Below are 26,965 nucleotides of genomic sequence, written 5' to 3' on the forward strand. Positions count from 1 at the left end.
ATACTTGAGCTGTCTATGCAAATCCAAGGTGTGAAGAACCTTGTCACTGGCAGACTGCAGAAAAGGAAAAAGGAAGGTAAATGAATAGACTGATTAAGGGACAACTGACTAACTATCTTGGGTATAAAAGAAGGATTTGTATAAAGAGACATCCTGCCTCTGTGATAAACTACAAAGGAAGGATCAGTCATAAGAGCCTGAAGCAAAGACACCCTTCTTAGCTGAAGTGAGGGCCAAAAGAACAGTCTTCTAAGTACAATGTTGTATGGAAGCTGAAACAGAGTCAACTTTTCAAGAACAAATTTAACGTCTCAGGAAGGTGGAACTGGTTTCCTGGGACGTCTGATATGAAAGATGGCTTTAAGAAATTGCTTGACCTCTAATCTAGAGGCCAAAGCAGGAGGAATCAAGGGCAGACAAGCAGCAACTGCTGACAGGTGAGCTTTAACTAAAGAATATGGCAAGCCAGCATGTAGCAGATAACACAAACAGAGAACCAGAGGAACTTCCATAGATGGGGGATCCATGGTTTCAAGAGAGGCACCAGACAGAAAATCTTTTCCATTTGGACAAATATGATTTCCTGGTAATGGGCTTCCTGGCCTCCTGCAGGACTCAAAGCACATCCTTGGAAAAGAGGTGTCTAAAAGGGATCAAAACCCTATCACCCACAATGTCAGTTGAGGATGTCTTGTGTGAGAAGGTCCACCCGGTGACATAACCTGTGGTGACTGTCCCTGGCCAAGTAAGAAAGAAGGGGGAACCAATGCTGTCTGGGCTAAAAGGCAGTCACTAGCAAGATTCCTGGGGAGTCCTGTTTGTTCTTGTGTAAGACCCTTATAAGCAGAGGAAGGGGAGGGAAAGCATACAGAAACAACTCCTTCCAAGGAAAAAGAGATGGTGTCCACTTTCCAAGCCATATGACTTGGAACTCTGGAATGGAATAAAAAGTTGCCTGTTCAGAGGGGAGGCAAAAAGATCGACTTGAGGAATACCATACTGACAGACATTGGCCAGGAACACATTTCTGTGATGTTCCATTCATCAGCTTGTGTGTTGGACATGCTCAAAGAGTCTGCCACTAGATTATGCTCCGAAGGAATGTAAACAGCCTGAACAGTCACTTGATAATGGACAGCTAGATCCCAGACCTGAAGAGCTAGTCTGCAAAGAATATAGGACCTTGTACTCCCTTGCTTGTTGACATACCACATCACTGTGGTGTTGTCCGTGAAAAGTTTGAGGGCTCTGGGATGAAATAGGGAATGAAAAGCCTTAAGAGCTAGAAGCAGGGCCCTCATCTCCTTTATACTGATGTATTCTGATATCTGATGCAGAGGCCTGAGACACTGAACCCAGAGACAGCCGAAGAAGGCCCCCTCCCCATCCTCTGTCTGAGGCACCTGTAAACAGCTCAAGTTGGAGTTGCAGATTGGAAAGGAAGCCCCAGGTTGACAGGGAGTTGAGGAATCCACCACTGAAGCTCGAGTTTGAGACAATGGAGGAAGGTGAATGAGAAGTCCAGGGGGTGGCAATGTTGAAGCCACTCTGACTTGAAGTACCACTGCAGCTTTCTCATATGGAGCCTGGCCAGAGGAAGCATAGGAATGGTGGGAGCCATGAACCCAAGGACCAAGAGAAAGTCCCTGACCATGACTAACTCCACATGAAGAAGAGACTGGAAAAAGGCATTAAGAGACAGGGCCTTGGGGGCAGGCAGAGATGCCAACATGGGGATGGTCTGTATCCTACAACCAAGGAAAACATGATCCTGAAAAGAGGCAAGCTTATGGTGAATCCCAGCCTCTGCAAAAGGGAAATAGTAAACTGGAGATCCTGAAGCAGAGTCTTAGGGGAGGAAGCTTGAATGAGCAGATCATCCAGATAAGGAAAGAACTGAACTCTTCTCATCTTGCAAAAGGCAATGACAAGAGCAAGGCACTTGGTGAATACCCTTGGGGCAGTAGAGAGAGGCCAAAGGGAAAGCAGAGAACTGATAATGCAAGGAAGAAACAGAAAAACTGAAAAAAAAATCTGAAAATGGAGATCCTTGAGATAGAGAAAGACCAGAAAGGCCTGGGGAGGAAGAATAGGAAATAAACCTTGAAGAGACAGTTGAAAGGAAGTAATCTTGAAAAAGGTGTTGAGCTGAGAAAGGCCCCTTCCTGGGAGCCAAAAACATTCTGAAATAAAAACTATTCTCTACCTTGGCAGGGGGTACAGCTTGAATGATACTCTGGACCATGAAGTACCTCTGGGAAGGAAGGTGTTCCGGAGGAGATGAGAGATGCTCAAAAAGGGGGCAAGGGATTTCCAAACAGTGACATACCCATGGCAGATAATGGATAGAACCCAAGTGTCTGCTGTGATTATTAACATATTTGGAAGGGACAGGGAAACATGGAGGGATAAAGGAACGTGACAGAGGGACAGCAGAAGCACAAGTATCAAACAGAACCTGGTTTGTCCAGAAAAGTAGGTTTTGGGGAAGTAGGGATTTGAGTAGATTTAGCAGGAGGCACGTGTCTGGAACACTTTTCACTGCTTTGGTGGAGGACAAGATTGCCTACGATCAAAAGCAGATTTAGAATGATAATTTTTATAAAACTTTGAAATGGGAGAAACACAAACATGTTTCAACTCCTGCAAGGCCTTGGCCTTATTCTGGAGAAACTTAAAGTTCAGCAGTAGCAGCAACACCAAATGATTTTCATTATCCAAAGGAGCATCCAATAGTTTGACCTTAATGTTATCAGGAAGCCTGAAGACAATGCCACGAGTAATGCCTCATAAAAGAACCAAATGCAACGGCCCTGGAGGAAGCATCAGCTGCATCATAACTGCATTTAATAAAGTGATGGGCCACTTGAGAGGCAGAACCCAACAAGGAAAGGGCAGAAGCCTTTCCACAGAGTCAGTAAGATTAGAAATTACCTGAGAAAGGAGAGCTCAAACATTCTTGGTCTTTTGGCCCTAAAGGATAAGGTGGCAGCAGTATAAACATTCTTGCCCAGTCTCCCCATTGCCCTACTATCCTTGTCGGAGGGCAAAAGCTTGGAGGGTTTCTCTGAAGAGACAGACACTACAGAAGGATCAGCAGAGGGGCAATAATACAGAAATGTACATTCTTCAAGGACCTTGTAAAATCTGTCAGGTTTCTTGGGAGCTGAGGGCTAATAATCAGGGGCCAAAGAAGCTCCTGAAAAGGTATGCAGGAGGGCAGCCAGAACAGGGAGAGTAGCAGAAAGTTTGGGAGACTCCATTTGAAGAAGCTCATAATACCTCTTCTGGATATCAGTAACTTGAGAGCAATCCCATTTAAAGAATTCCACCATACGGTTGGTTAACAGTGTCCCCAAAGGACAGTTCCTCTAAAAGGGAACCTGGATTAATAGAATCCTCTTCCTCTGAACCACAGTCCAAGGGGGAAAGGATTTGAGAAGAGTAGGCTAAGGACTCTTCCCTAAAATCCTGATCCTCATCACAGGAATCCAGTTCCCAAAGTCTTTTAAAAGGAGTGGAAAATCAGGGAGGGTCAGGCAAAGACATCCCTTGAGGATTCATTAGAGCATTAAACAACCCAAGTAAAATCCTGCCATTCTCATCGGGGATCCTTAACTGCAGGGGAAATATGCCTGGTTTTCTGTAGAACATCCACACGAGACACCCTAACAGGATCGCACTCTTGGTGATACTCAATGAGCGTAGTAGGAATCTCATCCCTCACTAGAACCTGCAGAATCCCCCGTGGTCCCACAGATATAATCAGCCAAGGTTGCCTCTCAACATTCAGAGCAGACATCTGTAAAGCCACCAAGGACATGTTACAAGTTCGATCCATGCCAATCTCTGATGGGGTAGCAGCAGAGGAATCCAAAGTGATCACTGGACGATCCGCCGGGCTTTCACTAGCCTCAAGAGAGACATCCAGGGAAGGCTTGTCAGCAGCTGTATCAGAGCTAAGGTTTTTGGGCTTCTTTTTGGCAGAAGGCTGACCCTTGAAACAAGAAGACCCTGCCACAGCACCTTGTACAAACGGCTAGATGAGGAGAGAAGACTACACAGACTCTTGGGGCCAAGCGCCTACATTTTTCAAACCTGCCTCAAAATCATATATAAATGCATTCGGTGGCAAAAGACATCACAAAGTATATATATTCAGCTTTTATGCCATTCACTTTTTTCTACCTAATTCACAATGGATGAGCAGTCAGCATGGTGCACAAGTTCCACCTTCACACAAATGCCCTGTTGCTCCAGAAACAGAAGGTCACACATTGAATTGAGTCATGAGACCCACTAAATATGACAGAAGACAGAAAACCTCAGCTAAGAAAAGTAATAAGTATCCACTCATAAATATTCTCTGCAAGTGAGGCTATAACTAGTTGCACCTCAAACACATAATTGGTTCAGTCACCACTTTCATTGAATGCATCTATGGTACATATCTAATCTGAAATGTCAAAGTATACCCGACACTGAAAAATGGTTTTATTTATACAAAGCATTATTCTATATACATTGCAATCAATTATATTTTCAGCAATGTAAAAGGTTTTTTAAAACACATTAAAGAAAGCTGCTGTACGACAAAAAGCAACTCTAAGAATGCCTAAAAGAAACTGTTAGCATAGTATGCATAACACTTGCATGTGCAGAATATGCCAATTTTGTGAATTTACAAAAAATAGAACTGTTTAGACAAATGATGGCACAGCCTACAACAGAAGAAACATGCAAGTCTTACCTCAAAATACCAAACGTGCCACCTTCCAAGAACTCAGCATGCCCTACAGTTGAAACACACAGCACATCGCCTACATATACCAACCTGAAAAGAATCACCAAAAAGTTTTAGTCACTGGGAAATATTCAGACACCATATGCATAAAAATGAAAAAATGAAGAATGTGAAAAATCACCACTGAAACAAAAATGCTAACAAAATAAAGGATGAAAATTCAATTAAAATAATGTAGCACATAATGCAGCACTTGGAAGAAGCCTGCAAAATTATGGATTCAAACACAACCAAAGGACAGGTTTCTAGCCCAACACTTGTTTTTCTGGAGTATAAAGAATAGTATACAGATAGGGCAGTGTCAAATCACTATAAGCAAGTAATAGCATAATCCATTTTACTTGTATTTTCTTTGTTTTCAGAGTGCAAAAAATAAAATGCATTGTGCATATAAAGCCAAATTTTAGCTGAAAAATAATTGTACTACAACTTCATTAAATTAACTTAAATTCTGAAGACTAGAAACTTCTATGTTAAGAACCCAGAAAGCAGAGAAAGCTCATTGATGTCCTCCTCAAGCAAATAAACCACAGCAGTCAAAGCGTGACTGGAATTACCAGATTTATGTTTGAAGGAATCCATTAACTTAAAATCTGTGAAACTGCAGAACTACTTCCCAGTCAAGAAAATCCTTTTTTTTTATTATTCCTTTTCAGAGTGTGTTGCATTTTACCTGAAGAAAGTCAGCGGTCTGGTTTCATTTTTAATCATATCGATTAAGCTATCAAAATCAGTTATTGATAAACTGCAAGACTGAAAACACTTAAGAACCTTAACCTTAGTACACACATCACACATTCTGATTCATAAGAGTCTGAAACACCAGCACTTCCAGGTAACAAGGTGCACCAGAATTACACATTTCCTATCTAGTCTGTATAAACCAAGACAATACTCACCTAAAATAATACTCTTTTTATAAAAGTGGATTATCCACATCATGCAAAATAATGGTTCTGGACATCACCAGACTAGAGCCCTGCAATATGAAATCTGGTACTATTTTATAAATGTGTGATACACCATCAACAAGGTTAATTCCATTAATCATATTCATATAATTCAAAAAGAAAAATAGGAAAAGGAGAGACCCTATCCATTACAGTTATACCAGCCTCCTAAGCAGACTTTAGAATGGAGGATGATGGGAATCACCAAAGCTGGGGGAACCAGCCATCATAAGAAGTATTATGAAGTGATCTCTTTCTATACTAAGTCAATAACTTGTAGTACTAGTAAAACAAGAGGTGGGACAGACATCATTCAAAGTATAATCTTCGAAGGCCAACAGTTCTGAAATAAACTGCTTACTTTGTGACAGAATTTCACTAAGAAGATGCACAACACGGGCACGGGACTAAGGGTTAACTAGAGTTAACTCAGACACAGTTTGCAGTACTGCCAGTGTACTTCTGCTAGGGATGAAATCTGGTTTGATTCGACTATCCCACTTTTTCCTGATGTTTAATCCATTGGGAATCACTTGTTAAATTGTTCTAGAGCTAAACAACTGCACTATTTTAGGAGTTGAACACTTTCCGGATACCTATTTGTAGGAGTGAAGGTGCATTGGGGATTGCCCCCGGCAAAAAAAAAAAAAAAAGATACTTATTTAATTCTGTACCACTGTAAAACAAGTTATTTTCCAGTACTAACAAAATAAGATTGCCAAAGTAATTCAACGGTGATCACATCTGGATTCTACAGAGTACAACCTGCTGGTATCTAGAGATTATACTGCATTTCATGAGGTATTTAAGGGTTTGATTACATAGAGATCTTTCAAGAAATTCAATGACAGGAGGGAAAAGAATGGCGAGAAACCACAAAACACTACACCAACTTGGAAAATTGAATAAATGAACCACAAAGCTGAAAATGAGGAAACAACTATTTTACTGTATAAAACTCAGTAAAAAAATATACAAAAGTAAGCGCTTTCGTAAGGCAAACTGACCAAACTTCATCAGACAATAAAAACATACTACAGTTCAACGTTTATATTACACTCACACCCTTCAATTAATTAACTGAATATTAAATACCCTCACTTGATTAATGACACAAACCTTTACACTTTAACATAATACAAAAACATATAAGTGTAAATGAAGTTAAAAATGAACTAAAAAGATAATTACAAATAATTAATGCATGAAAAACTCCTATTCAAAAAGATATATATATATATATATATATATATATATATATATATATATATATATACATATATATATAAAATGATAACATCTCATCTGTCTAACACCCTGAGCTTCAATTTACTGCTAACATAAATAGTATCATTCAACCCAGGGGGGAACATGAGCGTTAAGAAAGACCTGCCACCAAATGTCTTCATCTTCTAACCACAACTTCCAAGGTCCAAAGAAGGATGAGCCCAAACAAATTAATTGGATATGGGCAACTCTGTTTTTGGAAGCAGTATAACAATGGCACTTTTATCATTGTACAGGATACCTACTCTGAGTAAGGGGCAGGTTAAAGACAAAGTCAACTTAGTGAGATGTGTAATCTTTACAATGTTTAAGAAATTGGGGAAACAATCATTTCCATGGCCAACACAGCTGGAGAATGACTCTAGGAGTTGTCAACTTCTTTAGGGGAGAGTTTTCAGAGGTAGAAAAAAGATACATGAGTGAAACAGAGAGGAAGCATGAAGACAGAAGTAGAAACAAGCAAAGAGGCAGTTAATGCAGTTTTCAAGTCTTCTGTGAAGAAGGAAGAGTTAAGCGGAGTATTTCTGGACCTACTGAGAATTAATCCAAGTCCATAATATTTACGATTTGATAGAATATTTTTTTATGTGGCTATAATTGTCTTTTGACATCTAACATTTGCTATATTAATTTCTAACTAAAATATGCAAGACTTTACATACAGGGTTATTGGTACATCTTCGTTCTCATTCAGGCAGTCCAGGTTTTCCTTCTCTCTTTCATCAGCTTAATGATGTTGCTGGATGTCCAAGAGGCACGCCATGTTTTTTGTTGCAGAGAATGTAAGGGAGGTATTTAGTTTGTAAGTAGAGTAGGACATTAATTAGGACGGAGCAGGCACTATCATGGCTTTATGAAAGATAAAACAGGAACTAATCTAATGCTGAAAATCTCCATTTGAAAGCTGGATTTTAATGCTGAAAATCTCTATTTGAACGCTGGATTCTAATGCTAAAAATCTCCATTTGAAAGCTGGATTCATGCTGATTCAAAGGGTGAACATCCAACTCCCAAACATACAAAACGATTGTGCTGAATAACACAGTCAATGAACCAAAAAGCCCTCCTTTACCCCCCCCCCCTAACTTACATCTATGAACTCCACAGTGGTGGAACAGTGGGTAAGGACAAATTGATCTTTATTGAATCAGTGTTTTCAGTGAAACAGGAACCAAAACGAAGAAACCAAGAAACCAAAAAACTGAAATCTAGATGTAAATCCAATGACCACTTTGAAACAAGTTGTTTAGTGCTTTCATTCACAATTTATTTAGTGAACTTCTTCAGAAAAAAATCTGTCTAACCCTTTACTTCCTTTTATATCAAATCTTACAGGAAATGACCTCATTATTCAAACACATTTTTTGTATGTACATAAAAACTAAATTGTTAACTTGTGTTTAAAAATATATATGTATATATACTCAAGTTACTAATATATCTAAAACATTTTTTCATTTTGTTTAAGTTATCTATTCTTTAAAAAACATTTTAGATTAATGGACTCATTCAGTCCTGGTACATCATCAGTTCCAAGTAATAACTGCCAAAAGGCTTCTTTACATCCTAAAATGTTATTCAAATTACCTCCAAACATAATTGTGTCTATCTTTTCTCTAACAAAAAACTCAAACTTTTTAAAATCTACACATGTAGAAGCATGCTTTGCCAAAGAGTTCGAAAAATCCTTATTTTTTCTAGCCAAATTGTGCTCATAAATCCTCCTCTTTAAAACTCTTATAGAAGTTATGGTGTTACCTATTTTGTTATCAAAAGACATTTGTATAGGTTCAACACCAGAGGTTGCTACCACTAACGCATCTATAACTAACTAATTATATGACAGCGTTTCCTTTACCTATAGTTAACAAAATGTGGTTTGTTAAGGAAATAATTGAGAATAATTGGAGAATTTTATTGGGCAACAAGGATTTGGCTGCTTCAGTAGGTATTAGACCAAAATTCACCTTTAAGAGAGAATGTAACCTTAAGTCTATATTAGAACTAGGTAACAAAAAAGAAGATAGCCATCTAAGGGTAGTTAGTACTAAAAAAGGCACATATGCTTGCAAAAACTGCAAACAATGTAGATTCATTAGTAATAGTTCCTTCATCACTTTAAGACATTTGAATTACACTTTTTGGGCAAAGGACTACTACAATTGTAACACAGAGTTTGTAGATTATACTGCAAATTGTGTTTCGTGTAACCATTATTATATAGGAAAAACTATAAGAGTTTTAAAGAGGAGGATTTATGAGCACAATTTGGCTATAAAAAATAAGGATTTTTTCAAACTCTTTGGCAAAGCATGCTTCTACATGTGTAGATTTTAAAAAGTTTGAGTTTTTTGTTATAGAAAAGATAGACACAATTATGTTTGGAGGTGATTTGAATAACATTTTAGAATGTAAAGAAGCCTTTTGGCAGTTATTACTTGGAACTGATGATGTACCAGGACTGAATGAGTCCATTAATCTAAAATGTTTTTAAAGAATTGATAACTTAAACAAAATGAAAAAAAATGTTTTAGATATATTAGTAATATGAGTATATGTACATATATATTTTTTAAACACAAGTTAACAATTTAGTTTTTATGTACATACAAAAAATGTTTGAATAATGAGGTAATTTCCTGTAAGATTTGATATAAAAGGAAGTAAAGGGTTAGACAGATTTTTTTCTGAAGAAGTTCACTAAATAAATTGTGAATGAAAGCGCTAAACAACTTGTTTCAAAGCAGTCACTGGATTTACATCTAGATTTCAGTTTTTTCAGTGAAACAGCTTTACACTTTTGCAAATCTCAGTACTGACACTCAACATGTTGCTTAAAATCATGGCGATTGTTAGAAATTAAGAAATAGTACCCATGTTTTTTAACAGAAGAGAAGAAAAGTGATGGGCCAGTTGTCAATAAGACTAAGGGATTGTACAATTAAAAAGTAAGCAATAAAAAGTTACTCTAATAACTATATTTCTTGAGTTATATTTTGTGGCCAGTATCGGCTGAATTGCAAATAGGAAGTTACAGCCTAGTTTCTATATCCAAAATAAACTGTATGACCATTTGCAGTTCGAGGCCCACGTGGATGTTTCTATGTGCGTGATGAAAGGCCATAATTGATGCAACTGCTGCTTGTGCTTCGGCCTTCAGGATGTTTGGGAATCATATCAACTTTTAGTTAGTTTATTTGTAAACTTGTAATCTTATTAATTACATAGATATATACATAATTAAAAGGCTGGGAATAGCCTTTTTAGCTTCACGCTAACCACATGGAAGCTATACTATGGCCATCAGGAAGATTGGAAACCACATCTACTGTTAAGTTTCATTTTAAATAGGAATCTCAATAAATACATATATAAATACTTAATTAAAAGGCTGGGAAAGGCCTTATAGAATCTCGCTAACCACAAGGAAGCTAGCAAGTGAGAGCCTATGCTCACTTGTTGATCCCTATGCTGCTTGTATTGCCTTTTGGGAACTAATTTCTAGCTAACAATCAGCTACTTCTCTCCCTCATGGGGGTTAATCAAAACAGTTCCTTCCCCTACTTCGTCTAGAAGCCATTGTTTTAGCCTTTCTCAATAGCCCTCTTACTATCAGCTATAAAATTAATTATCTCCATATATATCTGTAACATTTAAAGGTCTCATGGAGTAGATACCTCAAATAGCTTTTTAATTAGTAGTAACTTCCAGAGAGTGCTCGGCTTATCTCAAAAGATAACTCCTCTTCCATTCTGCCTGACATACTAACCTAGTGAGCAAATGGTAACTGTGGAATGCAAAGACTACATTATGGGGAAATATTTAGAGGGTAAAATCACTGGAATATCTGTCCCTGTTAGTCTCTGCAGATTTCAACAGAATTGTTAAATAGGGCTTCAAATGCTGTAATAATTAATGTGCTGCCTCCTTTGTCCAAAGCCTAGTGTAGACTATGAGCCAGCCTGCTACCAGCCCTAACTCTCACCAGGTGATTATATATAAAAATCCTGATATTTGTCTAAGCATTGTTCCTGATTTTGGCTGTACTGTTTTTCATGCATTTATGTCTGTTTATGTCTTTAAGCTAATGAGTTATATGTTGTCCTACTGAGCCTACAGAATATAACCTGCTAGATAATTAATATAACAGAATACAAGCTCTCTTATGATACTGGTAGCTTCTAGCATTAATAAGTGAATGTACAATTTCTAACTGTTTTTTTTATAACTATTGTCCTAACTATCATACTTTATGTTAATGCTAGCTTCTTGCTACTCACCACCACTGTTGTCTCTCTCTCCCCCACAAGTACCCTGCTCTTCACTGTGCTGTTCCAGTCTATAATTTCTGAGAACCTACCTACCTGGTGACAAAGGACCCGTCCAACAAATAAACCATGGTTTCATCTCTCAGCCTCTACTCCCTGCTCCCTCTCTCAAGGAAATAAGAAAGTATGTTATCTATGTCCTGCCTGTAAAGCATACTACCGTCCACTGTTGCTTCAGGGGTTCTAAAGCACGCTCGGAGCCCGGTCAGCCAGCAGCCTCTTACCCCCCCCCAACTAGCTACCTTGTAAACAAAACTCCTACACCACCTCTTAGTACCCCTCTTTCTAACTTTTCCCCCTTCCCTAATCTGGCAATAGCCTACCCCCCCTTACTGTATTTGCTTGTAATACTAGCTTTGCCCAGTAGGTGGCACCCCTATCCCATCCAATATTTCTCCTGCTTATCCATTTGTTATTCTGCTTTTATTACTCTATACTCCTATGACCTTGAACTACTCTGAAACTTCACACTTTACCCTTTATTCTAACTTGCTACACTCTCCTGTTTTTCTAATAGACTCCTTACTTATCTCTGCTCCTTCCCACTTTAGACTTACTTAACTTACCTTCAGTAATCAGCTCTGCTGATTGTTTCTCCTCTAGCTGCTCCATTGCCTTCATCTCTCCTCTAGCTGCTCCATTGCCTTCATCTCCAAGACACTGATGTGAAGACTGGCCTCTGTCAATGAACATGTACTTTTAACAGACTTCCTTCATGATGACCCAACCCCCATCCCAGAAGCAAACTGTCCATGGTCACAGTGGCTATCAGGGGTGGTAGAGTCAAAGGTCAACCACCATCAGATGTGGTTCGGCATACTGGCATAAGACATATTGGGGCATGAAAGAGTTGAGACATCAAGGACCACTGCCCTGAAAGTGTCCACTACAGGACACTCATGTAGAACCTTGCCAAGTTACTAGTGGGATCAATGCAGTCACGGAGCCCAGTAGTCAAAGAGCAAGCCTCATTGGATGGTTGGGAATGACAAAGGACCTGTGAAGCTATTTGACATAGGAACAGAATTCTGGATTCAGGAAGCCTGGCTATTAGAGTAGTTGAGTCCACGTGGCATCTTATGAACTCTGCCATTTGTGTTGGTATCACATGGCTTTTGGCAAGGGTGATTGTAATTCCAAGATACAGAGCTAAATGAAGCAAGAAATTCCTGCACTGAATCAGTACATCCCTGTTTCACAGCCTAGCCAAGCAATCCAACCTGTGTCCCTATGTATCATGAGCATCTATTAGGAGGGGGTATGTTAGAAGCTTCTACAGGTTATGTGCAGGGATATGTTCACTTGGACATTATTGTCTGCTTCTGTCTATCAGAGACATTTTTTTTTATTTTTTATTTTTTTTATTTTATCATTTGTTGACCGGGAAAGTCCAACTAGGTTCCACAGAGCCTATTTTCAGCGGAGGCCCGGGGAGAAATGCTCCAGATGCATGTCTTTGGGGCCAGACGTGGGTTGAATTTCCAATTTCCCATCAAGGTTACTCTTTAATAGGGTTAGGGATGGACTCTGCTTCACATGGATGGGAAGCCTGTTCCACAGCATAGGAATCCTATGGGACACACATATATCTTGCCCACATGTCTTATTTATGTCACAAGTAAAATTTAAATCCTTGGATCTAGTGATTCTGATGCTGTTTATTTTGTGGATGTGCAAAAGGTCTATCAGAGCTGGATCCAAGGATGCTTTGTATGCTAGGCATAGATCACTTCTCAGTAACCTTTAAGAGACAGAGTACAGAGACAGGGCTTTACAACAATCGGTATAGGACAATGCATTTATAACCTGGATTTTCCTGGTAAAGTACCTTTGTGGGTGCTCCAAATGTTGCATATGTCTGGTCAGGTACATGCCAAAGGGGGCATGTAGTTTTTTTTTTTTTTTTTAAACTGATAAGGGCAGAATAAAGTGACACTATTACTTCCTTGGACCTGTATGCAATGCCCTTACTTACAAGTTGGGTGACAGACTGATTTTCTTATTACCTTGGCCGCATGTTGGTCAAAGGCCAGATTACTGTCTATATATGTTCTCTGATCCCTGACTATTGGATCAATTCTTAGTGGTATCTTATCGATGAAGTAATTAGCCTGGGTGACAGTTTTACCAAAAGGCACTAGAATGCATTTATTGGCATTGAGTTTTAGTTGATGATTTTTGGCACTAGTCATTTGTCATTGCTAGACCCTCTTGGAAGATGCTTGTGTCATGGGGAAATCTATAATAGCTTCCAATTTGCAGTCATCTGTGAACTTGGACAGCCAAATGCCCTTGACATTAGCCCTTCCCTCCAAGAAGTAGATGCCAAACAGCAGTGGTCTCAGCATGGAGCCCTGAGGTACCCTGTTGCGAGACCAGTATCTTAGTGGAGGTAGCATTACCAATTCTGATTTCCTGGGTCCTGTTTATAAGCCAGCAAATAATCCGGTCAGTTATGTAATGGTTTACTCCCCATCTAGGCAGTTAGTCAACTAAACCCGAGTGAGGTATTCTACTGAACGCCTTAACCAGGTTCAGGTAGGTGGCATGCACCATTTTCCCCTTAATCTATGCCTTGGTGATCTTCTCAATGAAGTCCAACAGGTTTAGTATAGTGTCTTAAGGTTGCCTATGTATTCTATGTCTTTATTGATCATTTCCATAATTTCTTCTATGGCTTTGCATTTTAGACTAGTCAGACTAACAGGTCTGTAATTTCTGGGGTTGTTGGTCCACCCTTGTGAAGTGGGATAACTGTTGCAGTCCCCTCCATTTTTGTGGTACAAAGCCTGTTTTGAGGCTAGTTGAAAAGTGACTCAAGTGGTCCCGACAGGTCATGTTTCAAGCTATTCAGGAGGCTTTCTTAGATATTGTTGGGGTGCACTGAAGCTGTATTTCTGGCCTTAGCGAGCGCTGTCTGGACATGCTCTCTGTTAATAGTTGGGGGTTTATGCTAGCAGGTATTTCGAGGGAGGCAGGAGGAGTGCAATGTGAAGTTTGAGCTAAATTTATCAGCCAGCAAATTCTCTATGTTGCTCTGCTCAGAGAAGGTGTCACCAATGATCATCACTTTGGCACACTAATGTGTGCTGCTTTTGAGGTTTTAGACATAACTGTAGAAGGCCTTGTGGTTGTCTTTAGCCTTTAAGGCTATCTTGGTTTTATAACTGGCTTTTCTGGACTTAAGGAGTCCTCTTAAATTTCCTGTTTACTTTAATTACAGAACTTCCATCATTGGAGTTGAGTTGCTCTTCCTGATTTAAACACTACTTTTTTTCCTTTTGTTATCCACCCTATTAAGGTTAGGATTTCACCAGTGTCATTTGCTTTTAGAGTTTGTATTGAGCTTACTTCTAGTAGGTACAGTTGCCTCTATACAGTCATTTACATGGTTGCACAGGGTCTCTGTGAACAATTTTGCATAGGTTACTGTGAACTCAGGGCTGGGAGGGGAACAGATGTCTATATTCTCCAAAGTGAAGAGAGCTTGTAAGGTGTGGAGTTAACTGTTCAGGTTCCTAGCACTGAGCATTAACACCTTTATGCTTCTTTGGATTTTACTTGCAATGCTGATAGGTCTGTCAAACTGGCATTGCTAAAAAAAAGCCTCCAAGGATGTGGATAAAGTTATAGCCAATATTTAGAAGCCTTGGAGAGACAGGTGTAGACCATACTTTGTAAAGCAGTGTGGGGTGTTAACCATGTCCTCCCATGCTGACACATTGAAACCCCCTGGAAAAACACCAGAAAATAAACCAATTACTGAAGTCAATCATCTTTTGTTGATACGATGGCATCATCCTTAGTGAAGATAGGATGCTGGTTCATGCAAGGTATGTATCTCAAACATACTTCAGAAAGATCAACAAAATCTCTCTCTGTTCAGTCCAGGGAAGTACATCTCAGGTCATTAATGCACACAGGGACTATCACTGAATAATCCCGTACTTGTGGTGTAGTGATGTGAGTGCATGCATAACTTGGTGGATCCTGGCTCCAGATAAGAAACTAACCAATATCTTCTCCTTGTTCAGTGTGGTATTTGTGTGTCACACAATAGAGTCCCATAGAACAAAGGTCCTGAGTAATACGTTGCCTTACCTTTTGGGTTTGGCTCTTGGGGCTCTTATGGATGTAGGCATGTGTGTGGTATTTGGTGTTCCTTTTGGTAAGAGCCTTAGGTATTTCTGAGGCTAGGAGTTGACATTTATAAGCTTAGGAAGTTATTGAGGTTTGGGATGATTTGCTTTTTTACTGCCTCAACATAGGTTGGTCTATGTATGTGTGATGGACACTATGTGCAGTAGATGTAGTTTGTGTGTTGTGGGGGTTACTGCGTCACTAATCGTCGGCTAAGCTGAGGGGTGTAAGCAGTTGATTTCTTTTTCAAAAAATATAAAGCAATCTGTCTGCTTGTGGTATCTTTCCTGAGTAACTTGGACTTAGTTTGTGTGTTCTTGACAACCTTGTCTACATGTGGGATTTTTGCCTTCAGTTATATTGTACATGTGCATCTCTCGCATACTGTGCTTGTTTCTTTAAGGATTAAATGGCTGTCTGTGAACATGAGACAATTCCTATATTTTCTTAGGATGCCTACATTTACCAAGTTGGCTGCAGAGGAATTTGGAAATTGCATATCCATGTTATCCAGACCTGCATTTGGGTGGGCTACTGCAGGTCACAGACTAGGTTATACAGAGGTCTCCTTGGGTGGTCTCTGGAGTTTGGCACTAAAGTAGGTTAGACTGTGCTATGATTTGATAGTAGTGCTGTTTAATATGCAAACTAGCCACTCTAAGGTTGTGCCCATGCAATGGCTTTGTTTTAGTCAAAGTCAAACTAAACTTTATTGTTGTTTAGAACTACACACGTGTAGCCTAAACAAAATTTTATACACCAGCTCAATTCAATGACACATATGGAACAAACATAACTAACAAATACAGTACTACTCCCAATAGGCACAAGAATGAGCAGAGACATTTATCAACACTTATATGAGAAAAGAATACCCTCCCCAGAGTTAAATTAACTACCCTATTTAAAGTAATACAAAACACACTACTGACTGAAATGCCTAAGTTATCTGTCTAATACTGCACTTGAGTGGGTTAAATAAATTAGAAGTTATGTACATACCATAACGTTCCATGTTAGTTGTCTTCTCTCGCCTTCTTTCTTGCTGGATGGGTTCGGAGCCGATCCTCGGCTCCGACTCGGCACTTTCTTAGCTTGAGAACTCCTTTTACCAGCTCGAGGCAACCCTATATCCCATGATGCAAGGCGGGACTACCTCAGATCTCGTTTGGTAGCTAACATACCCTGCTAAGGATAAACCTAGAACAACTAGGAAACAAAAACTCCTAACAAATGACTCTCCTACCGAAGAGTCAGGAGAGAACAACCTGAGAAGAGGAGACTTTTCAAGATCTGTCCAGGCCAGGGGGAAGGAGGGAGGGACGAAGAAAGAAGGCGAGAAGACAACTAACATGGAACGTTATGGTATGTACATAACTTCTAAATGTTAAGTTGTCAATCTCGCCTTCATTCTTGCTGGATGGGACCGCGTCCCTAGCACCTGTATCCCGGGTGGCTCAATGGAACAGACTCTTGAGAACTGTGGAACCAAAACTGGCCCGGTCTCTGGAGGCCAAATCTAATTTATAATGAGAGACAAAAGTATGAGGTGTGGCCCAAGTAGCTGCTGCACAAATGGTATCAATGGGTAGCCTATCCTGAAAGGCTGCAGAAGTGGATAGACTCCTAGTTGAATGTGCTTTGGGTTTAGAAGGTAGTTGCTTGCCCCTGAGCAAATACACATAAGAAATGGTGGAAGACAACCACCTAGATAAGGTCACCTTAGAAACTGGGAGACCTTTCCTGTTTTCTGCATAGGAGACAAATAATTGGTCCGATTTTCTGAACTGTTTAGTTCTATGCAAATAGTACCCGAGTTGACGATGGACATCCAAAAAATGAAGCTTTTGTTCAGCTCTGTCCGAGTAGTTTGGGAAAAATACTGGTAGTTCAATGGATTGATTGATATTCGTTTGAGAAACAACCTTAGGAAGAAAAGACGGGTTAGTCCTTAAGGATACCCTGTCCTTTTGAAAAATCAAGTAAGGGGAACGGATACAGAGAGCTTGAATTTCGGAAACCCTTCTAGCTGAAGTGATCGCCAGTAAGAATATAGTTTTCCAAGTCAATAATTTTAAGGAACATGATGCAGAAGGTTCGAAAGGTGGTAAGATCAAGGATGCCAACATTAAATTCAGATCCCATTGTGGAGGAGGATGTTTTATTGGTGGCTTGAGAAAAAAAACTCCTCTCAGAAAGGCTTTGCATAGCCTATGTGACATAATGTTATGATCTTGAAATCCCACATGATACTTGGAAATGGCCGCCAGTTGGACTTTGACTGTTGAAGAGGAAGACCCTGACTGAAAAACTTCAGCCAGGAAATCTAAAACAGAATGCACAGGAGCAGTAAAAGGGTCAATGTGTCTGGAGCTTGCCCAAATGGAAAAACGTCGCCACTTGCTAGCATACACGGTTCTGGTGGACGACTTCAAAGAAGCTACTAAAATATCTCTGACTGGATCAGAGATCATAGGAAGCCTGGCTAGGGAAGGAAGTGGAGCAACCAAGCAGTGAGGTTGAGAGAATGAATGGCCCGGTGCCGTAGACCGGACTGGTGGGTCAAAAGATCCGGAACTGGGTCCAGATGCCAAGGTCGCACCAGGAGGTGACGATGCAGAGTCGGGAACCAAATTTGTCGAGGCCAGTAAGGGGCAATGAGAATCAATTTGGCCCTCAAAACGGTGGCTTTCTGAATGACTTGTGGAATCAAAGGAAAGGGCGGAAAAGCGTAAAGAAGTCCCCAGGGCCAATCCTGTATTAGAGAGTCTCTCATGGGTTGGCCTGGAAGGGGAAAAAGTGTGAAGAAGTCGGGGCACTTGTTGTTTTGGGGTGTAGCAAAAAGATCGCAACAAGGTGTTCCCCACTTCAGAAAAATCTGGTCCACTACAGATTGATTGAGAGACCACTCGTGAGGCATGAGAATGGATCTGCTCAGCCTGTCCACCAAGAGGTTGGACCTGCCGGGGATGTGCGTTGCTATCAGAAACCGATGAGAGGAGATTGCCCATTGCCAAAGTCTGAGAGCTTCTCGACACAATGGATAGGACCTGGTCCCGCCCTGCTTGCTGATGTACCAGACCACGGACATGTTGTCCGTTTGCACTGCTATAGTCCCCGCGGGAAGTCGTTGAGGGCTTGCAACGTTAAAAGCACCGCTCTCATCTCCAGGACATTTATGTGCAGATGGTATTCTATGGGCTGCCACGTCCTGTGGACCATCCTGCCCTGATAATGCCCCCCCACCCGATCAGAGAGGCATCCGTAGTGACTGTGGCAACTGGAGGAGGGGGAACAAAAGGACGGCCCTGGTGAAGAAGAGGGGAAGATATCCACCAGTTTAGATGAGCTCTGCACGATTGTGTGACTAAAATCTCGTGTTTCATCGGAAGACTGTGGAACGACCACTGAGTGAATAACATCCACTGCAGTAGATGCATGTGGAAGCGAGCCAGAGGTAGAAGAACAATGGCCGCAGCCATAAGACCTAGAACTTTTAGAACCAACCTGGCTTTGACTCTGTTGCTCTGCAATAACACTCGAACGAATTTTTGGATGTCCAAGATTCTTTGATCTGTTAGCCTGGCTGACAACTTGACGGTGTTTAATTCTGCGCCTATAAAGGTGATAGATTGGCAAAGCCGCAGAGAAGATTTTTCGAAATCCACTGAAATTCCCAAACTTTTGCAAAGCTGTAGAGTGAAGTCCCTGGTCTGAAGAAGATGATGCTTGGTGGTGGCGGAGAGGAGCCAGTCGTCCAAATAAGGAAACACCTGGAATCCTTGACGTCTCAGGTGAGCTGCGACCACTGCCATACATTTGGTAAACACTCTGGGGGCTGAAGTGAGGCCAAAGGGCAGGGCTCTGGACTGATAATGACTGGTCCCTAGCCGAAAGCGGAGAAACCTTCTGGAGCGCCTGTGGATCTTTATGTGATAGTACGCGTCCTGAAGGTCTATCGAGCACATCCAGTTGTCCTTGCCCAGAAAGGGTAAAATGGACTGAAGCGTGACCATCCGGAATCTTGCCTTCTTGACAAATCTGTTTAGATTGCTTAGGTCTAGTATAGGTCTCCAATCTCCCGTCCTTTTGGGGACCAAAAAGAATCTGGAGTAGATGCCGGATCCTACTTGGTCTGCTGGAACCGTCTGAATGGCCCTTTTTTTGTAGGAGCTTTGTAACCCCCTGTTCTGCCAAATCCCTTTGACCGGGTGAGATGTCTGGAAGGGATTGGTAAGGTACGGGATACCTTTCGAAGGGGATATTGTAACCCTCGGATATTATCGACTGTACCCACATATCTTGTGAAAGGGAACGCCAGGCTATTGGGTACAGCGAAATCCTTCCCCCGACTGCCTCCAAGGGTGGACAGTCGGGCAACACCTCAGGGATGCTGAAAGGGCTTCTCAGGGAGAGACTCTCTGTTGCCCTGGTTCTGAGGACCCCCTGCCCCTAGGGCGTCTATTATTGTTACCCCTCTGCCTCTGGGGTAAACTGCCCACGTGTGTCCGCGCAGCTCCTTGGGCTTTATGGAACCGCATCTTTCCTCCCTTCTGACCCTTGGGGTAGGGTCTAGAAGGGTGGAAAATGGACTCCAACGGCAGAAAGAGTTTTGCCGTCCTGCTCACACCTGGTCAAGGTTTCCTTCACCTGCGGTCCGAACAAAGCCGAACCGTCAAAGGGGGTATTGGTGAAGGACGCCTTAAAGGGGTCCACAAAATTACAAAGCCGCATCCAGGCTTGACGTCTAAGAGCCACTCCTGTGCCTGCGACCCTGCTCGCTCCATCAGCCGCATAGGATATGAGCCGCATGGAGGAGTTAGTCAATGAATTCAGGATTGCTAGCTGTGAGGCAATCTTTTCTTGAGCCCCAGCAGCAGAAGGATCCTGGACCACTTCACCTAGTTCCTTGAGAATATCTCTTTGAAGCCTGGTGAAGTGACAGAGGTAATTCAGCGAACGCATAGCAAAGGTCGCTGAAGAAAACATCCGCTTTCCATACCTGTCCATGGTCCTAGAATCTTTGTTAGGAGGATGGACAGGTACTGAAGGATCCGCAAGTTCCTTCTTGGTGGCCGCCACCACCATAGCATCCACAGAGACGCCCTTGGAAAGAAACTGCTTGTCTGCAGGGGCCGTAATAAATTTGGATGGTCTCCTTGGGACCGGTTCCACAGAATCTGGAGCTGCCCACGCCTTTCGAGCCACTACCTGCATAAGTGGGTCAAAAGGCGGAGACACCCAGGAGGTGGAGGGTCGGGATCCAAAAGCCTCCAGGTATACCGACTCATCCTCGGAGGGATCAATGGAGGGCCAATTCCCCCTCTGTTTGAGGAGCTCAAGGATGTCTGAAAAAGAGATATCCTCAGAGGGGGACCGTGGGGAACCCTCCGACTCATCTAAGTCGGTATCAGATGTTGTAGACCCGGGGGAGTCCGTGTGTTTCCTCTTACACGTCCTCTTCCGAGGAGGTTCCCCTGCAGGATCAGGGGAAACCTCGGAAGAGGAAGATATTCCCAATGGGGAAACCTGGGGTGATGGATCCCTGGGCCTGGGAGCAAGAGGCTGGCAAGAGGCGTATACAGGCACCGAAGAGGGAGGAGCTAAAGGGATGGACCGTTGACCTGGCTCAGGCGTCAGGACACTCCTCATCACCTCAAAGGCTCCCCTCCCCGGGAGGCCGGAATACTCCCGTTCCGAAGAAATAGGAATTCCGGCTCCACTGAGAGGGAAGGCTCGAGGCGATGTCGGTGCCGAGCTTACCAAAGCCAAAGCCCGAGAGGGAGAGCGGGTCGGACAAGGGTCCGATGCCACTAGCTCCCTCGGAGCCGACAAGGGAAACTCGACGACCGGATCCCTCCAAGGAAGGTCTCATGGAAGAGATCGGAGCCGAGGACGAGTGAGCCGAAGAGGGATGTATCGGTTCCGGCGCCGACACGGTCACTGTCCCGAGAAGCTCCGGCTCCGAACTCTGGAGGAGAGTCGGAGGAGGAAGTTCAAGGGGTAAAGCAATAGCCGAAGTCTGCTGAGACGGGCTATGGAGCATTTGGGCTAGTGCCTGCGACTTCAGCAGTCTGCTTACCACCCTCTCTAAATTGTGGTCAGACAGCCTGGAAGATCTCGAAGATCGGCTCCGATGACTCCGCTCCGACAAAAGAGGAGATCTCGGAGCCGAATGGATACTCTCCAACGAAGGGGACAGAGCTCTCTTTCGGGACGAAGTCATCGGAGCCGAAGTCCCCTGAGTTCCAGATGGAGCCGAAGGTTTCTCGGCTCCGATACTGGATAAGGTGTCGGCTCCAGCCGGAGCCGACAAGGCAACAGTAGATTGGGTGTCGGAAGCGATCGGAGCCGACCCCACTACTTTAGAAGCAGAAAGATCGGCTCCAGCCGGAGCCGATCTCGGCTCCGACGGAGCCACTGGAGGAGGCTTAGACACTGTAGCCTGAACCTTCGGAGGCTTAGAAGGTTTACTGGACCCTGTTTTAGAGGGAGAACCTTCTGGCTTAAGTAAGCCACGGAGGATCAATTTATTCCTCCTTTCCTGCAGGACTCTCTGGCTAAAAGAGTGACACAAAGCACAGGAGTCCTGCAGGTGCAAAGGCCCCAGGCAGTAAACACAAGAAGTGTGACCGTCTGTCAGAGACATTTTCTGACAGCACGAGTCACACTTCTTGAAGCCTGAGACCTTGCCTTCCTTAGACATAGTCCTAGAGGAAGAAAGTCAGACACACCCCCCAACAACCACACAATTAATCCACAAATACACAGACACACAAGTAGGGATTAAGCAAGGGGGTCTAGGCCTAACTGAAAACTCTTTTAAAATTATAAAAAAGAATTTAAAAGTTTTTAACTATAAGGGAAATAGGGTGGGCTGTAGAAATACTACACACTATAAAAGGGGAAATAAGGGGGAAATAAAACCCTGACTAAGCTTTCTGAAGTATTAACTTACCTCTGCTGGCAAAAAGGAGACCTCTTTCGCTAAGCGGCAAACGAGATCTGAGGTAGTCCCGCCTTGCATCATGGGATATAGGGTTGCCTCGAGCTGGTAAAAGGAGTTCTCAAGCTAAAGTGCGAGTCGGAGCCGAGGACCGGCTCCGAACCCATCCAGCAAGAATGAAGGCGAGATTGACAACTTAACATTACTGCTTATGGATATAATAAATAAATAAATATTGCACCACATCACACGTTTCAGTCTTAAAGGAAGCTTTATAGACAAAATTTACTTTCTGGGACATCTGTGTCTGTACAAGGCACTGCTAAACTCTTGATGTAGTGACACCAAAAGACTGCTTGCAGATGTAATGCTAGGGACCTTTGATATGATTCAAAGGCTAAATCAACAAATAAAGCAAAAATAATGCAGCAGCACTCTAAACAGCTAACTGAACTGCAAAACAATAAAATTACCATTTTGTTTGGGAGGGATACAGCAGATTAACTCAGGACCTCCTCAGAGAGCAGTGAGGATGCCAAACAGATAGGAGAGCTGTGAAAATGAGCAGGAGACAATGTGCAGTTTGCTGGGTGTGCATTTAGTATTATAGATATATGGAAAACAATGAGTGGGAAAGCACTTACATAGGTTACACAACAGGCAATAGCAATGAAAGAGGGGAGGGAGGGACTTTGGAAGTCAGATCACCATAAGGGACGAATTCAGGCACACATTTCAGAAACCTTTAGCCTAATGTCTCAGTAGAGGCTGGGGTAGACTCAAAGAACAGGGGAAAAGCCAGTAGCAAGGTAAACAAAAAGCACTGGAATATACCTTTAAGCAGGTATATACTTAAGTAAAAAGTACTGAAGCACAAATCTTTGAGCAGAATTGACAACACTGCCACTACTGCAATTCCACAACAGACTAAGGCACCAGGCTATGCAGAAATATGTAGTAATGCTATGTATATAACACTAATAAATGAATAAAGAGGCTGAGTTCTGGCAGTAGATCACAATCTTGCCACAACTGTGAAACAACCTACAAGACTGAGGCCCCAGCTGGTTTCAAAATACAAAAAGTTACCTTTTAAATGCAATTCTACTTATGGAAATAGAGGGCGGATGCAGTGAGGAACCAGCCATCCAAAGTAAAGGAAGACCTGGAACCCTTGCAGTCTAAGAAATGCTGCCACAATTGCCATGCACATTTGGTGAAACCCTAGGGGCTGTGGCAAGACCAAGGAACACTGTTACGAAATGAAAATGAATGTCTCTCAGCCATAGAGAGAGACTTTTCCTGGACTGGCTTGCTATCGTGATAGGATAGTATGCATCCTGGAGCTATCGAGCACATCCAGTGGACCTTCCACAGAAGACGTAGAATGGATTGAACCCTGATCATTATTTTATCTTCTTCATAAACAAGCAGAGGTAGCTTAGGTCTAGAATTGGCATGAGGTCCCCTGTTTTCTTCAAAACCAAAAAAAAAAAACATGAATAGACTCCAGATCCTTGCTGGTCTGGTGGGACCTCCCAGATGACTCATTCTTCTAGCAGCTTTGAAACTTCTGCAGCTGCTAATTTCATCTGACTGGATAGAATGTCAGGAATTCTCTCTCTCTTCCATGGAGGGGAAACAAAGGGAATAACGTAGTCTCTAGTAATTAACGTCTGCAGCTTGGAATATTGAATGAAGGACCAACAGGTTGTGAGGGTGCAGGGATAAGTGCCTACTGACTGCCTCCAGAGTTTGGCAGTCAAACCAGATGTAAAGACACCCAGAGCTTGCATCACCACCACCACTGAAGGTTCTTCAAAAGGAAGAACCTGCCTCATGCAAGAAAAGTTTCATAAACTGAAACAGGGCAATTTTGAAACAAATGATACCTGGTCCCAAGTGTCAATCTACATAACCACACCAAGATTTTTATCTGGTAAAAGATCAGCCTAACACAATTATTAACAACAGTGGACATTAAGTTTAGACAGCTTGGATCCCTCAAAGCAGTAGAAGCAGGCATGGCAATGGTCATGGATGTGTTAAGCAACACAAGATTAGCAATCATCCAGCTATTAACACTTTCAAAGTCCTCACCTAATGAAACTACAGTAGATAAACTGCCTTGATTGGAAGCAGAGGTAATTGGGCACATCATCATAATGAAGAGACTGAATACTTCTCCTAATAAGTTCATTCAATGGAAGCATATTCATAATGAAAAACAAAGGAATCAGAACTGGATACTGCAGACCCCAGATGTTACAAGATAAGCACATACACAATCCAGACAGTTTACCCTGAAAAGCAGAAGGGAAATGTATTCCAGGAGAGTACCCACAGATTCACAGCAGTTCTGAAAAAGATCTAAAAGGAATGTCATCATCAACCAACAGGACAGATGGAGGACCCCAAAAGAATATCACGTAAGACCTGAATTAAGAGTTAATGGCAGTACTATGTCTCTCATGGGAATCAGACTGGAATGGATAAAAAACGCATTCTTTAAGGACAGAACCACAAAAAGTTGAGATTCCTCATCAAATCCTCTAAAGCTAGCTATGAAAACAGAATTGCATCAGATTATAAAGACAACCACAAGGACTTCTACAGTTATGTAAAGAATCTCCACGGCAATACCCAGATTTGCTCAGAGCTGTTGCACAATGGTACCTCCTATACCAAGAGCCAATAGATATTGCCAATATACTGGCCAAAAGATTCAGTGCCAACTTTACCCCTCTCTCCCCCACCAAAGGACAAATCACAATATCAGTAGATTGCCAGGCAGCCAAGTATTACTGCTGCACAGGTTAAAACAGCACTGTCCAAGCCCAAGAATACAGCTTCTATGGGACCTGACAATATCCCTGGCTGTGTTCTACATGAACTACAGAGTGAACTAGCACCTCACCTGTGTGCCCTGTTCAATCACAGCCTCACCTCAGGCTTTGTCCCTACTGAATGGCACACTGCTACAGTCATCCCTCTCCACAAAGGAGGAGTAACTACAGACCCTGAGAACTATCGCCCCATTAGCCTGATGAGTCTGATATGCAAAGCTATGGAATGCATCATCATGGACCTAATAAACAAGGATATAGGGAATCTCCAAACTCTGGATCCGACACAGTTTGGTTTTGTGTAGGGTAGATCATGCCTGCTCAACCTGGTCGACTTCTTTGAGTCAGTCACCAGAGCAGTGGATGAAGACAAGGTGGTTCATACAGCCTACCTTGATCTGGCCAATGCCTTTGATACCATTCCCCACTCAGGAATCCGTGAAAGTAGCTGACTCTAAGTCAGACTGTCGACCAGTCACGAGTGGAGTCCCACAGTGTTCGGTCCTGGGTCCTCTCCTGTTTGGTATCTACGTCTCTGAAGTCCAGGCCAACATGAATGGACTCTGCCTGACAAAGTTCGCAGATGATTGCAAGTTGGGAGCCATAATTAACTCCCCAAGTGATGTTGACATCCTACAGAAAGGCCTCACTGAGACCAATGACTGGTGTCAGAACCATGGCCTTAAGCTCAATGCCAAAAAATGTGTCATCATCCCCTTTGGGGAAAAAACAGGTTCCTATGAATTACCACATTGGTGGTAGTCCACTGAACACAGAAGGCGTCATAAGAGATCTGGGAACACAGGTTGACAGCAACCTCTCTTTTGACCACCACATTGCCACTGTGGTCAGAAAGTCCTTCTATGTGACACATCTCATTACTAAGGGTTTTGCATCCAGGAAGAAAGATGTCACTGTCTCCTTCTACATTTCCCTCATTAGGCCAATCATCGAGAACAATGCCCCATTTGGCATGTACCTCACTGGACACCTACAACAACTGGAGAGGCAGCAACAATACCTCACAAAGAGGATTTTAGGCCTTAAACACTTGTCCTATATGGACAGGCTCAAAAAACTCCAACTATTCTCCATCTCATATTGCCTACTTAGAGGCGATCTCTGCTTGACTTACAAAGCCATGTCTGACCCAGCTGTGTTAGAAATGCTACATCTGAAGAAATCCCAATCCCTCCGCACTACACGCTCCAGAGACCTCAACCTCATTACCACAATCAACAGAATAAGCTGGAGGGACAGGTTCATAACCCAGAGACTGCCCATGCTATGGAAAAGACTTCCCATGTATGTCAAGTGGAGCACCTCACTGGCCGTCTTCAAGAGAAATATTGATGAATGGATGGGAAATAGAAAATTCACCCCGGGGATCACGCCAGTCACTCTACTTGACACAGGCACTGGGAACTAAGGTCGGGTGGCACAATGCCAGGGTAATCCTATGGACTAGGCTTGTAAAGGCTCCAGGGCCATTAGCCTAGTACACACCCATGAACCTATGAACAACCTTCTCAATAACCTTATTTAAAATGGACAGTTTGATATGGGTGTTAATTATCTACATCATCATGGTCTAAATTACACTTCTTCAAAACTGGGATAATCGATGCTCCTAGGAAAACAACAGTGCTTAAAGCACAGATACT

General features: G+C 42.3%; 1 protein-coding gene across 1 annotated transcript in view; it reads right to left on the reverse strand.

Moving 5' to 3' along the window:
* PEX6 (peroxisomal biogenesis factor 6) overlaps positions 1–26,965 on the reverse strand; it is a 737,640-nt gene that overhangs the window by 563,078 nt on the left and 147,597 nt on the right. Inside the window, exon 3 of the mRNA XM_044060276.1 lies at positions 4,751–4,834. Within this exon, the coding sequence (XP_043916211.1) occupies positions 4,751–4,834 (84 nt within the window). The remainder of the gene's footprint in view (positions 1–4,750; positions 4,835–26,965) is intronic.

This window comes from Protopterus annectens, chromosome 1.part0 (genome assembly GCF_019279795.1).
Source record: "Protopterus annectens isolate FY-2018-M chromosome 1.part0, PAN1.0, whole genome shotgun sequence".
NCBI classification, from domain to species: domain Eukaryota; kingdom Metazoa; phylum Chordata; order Ceratodontiformes; family Protopteridae; genus Protopterus; species Protopterus annectens.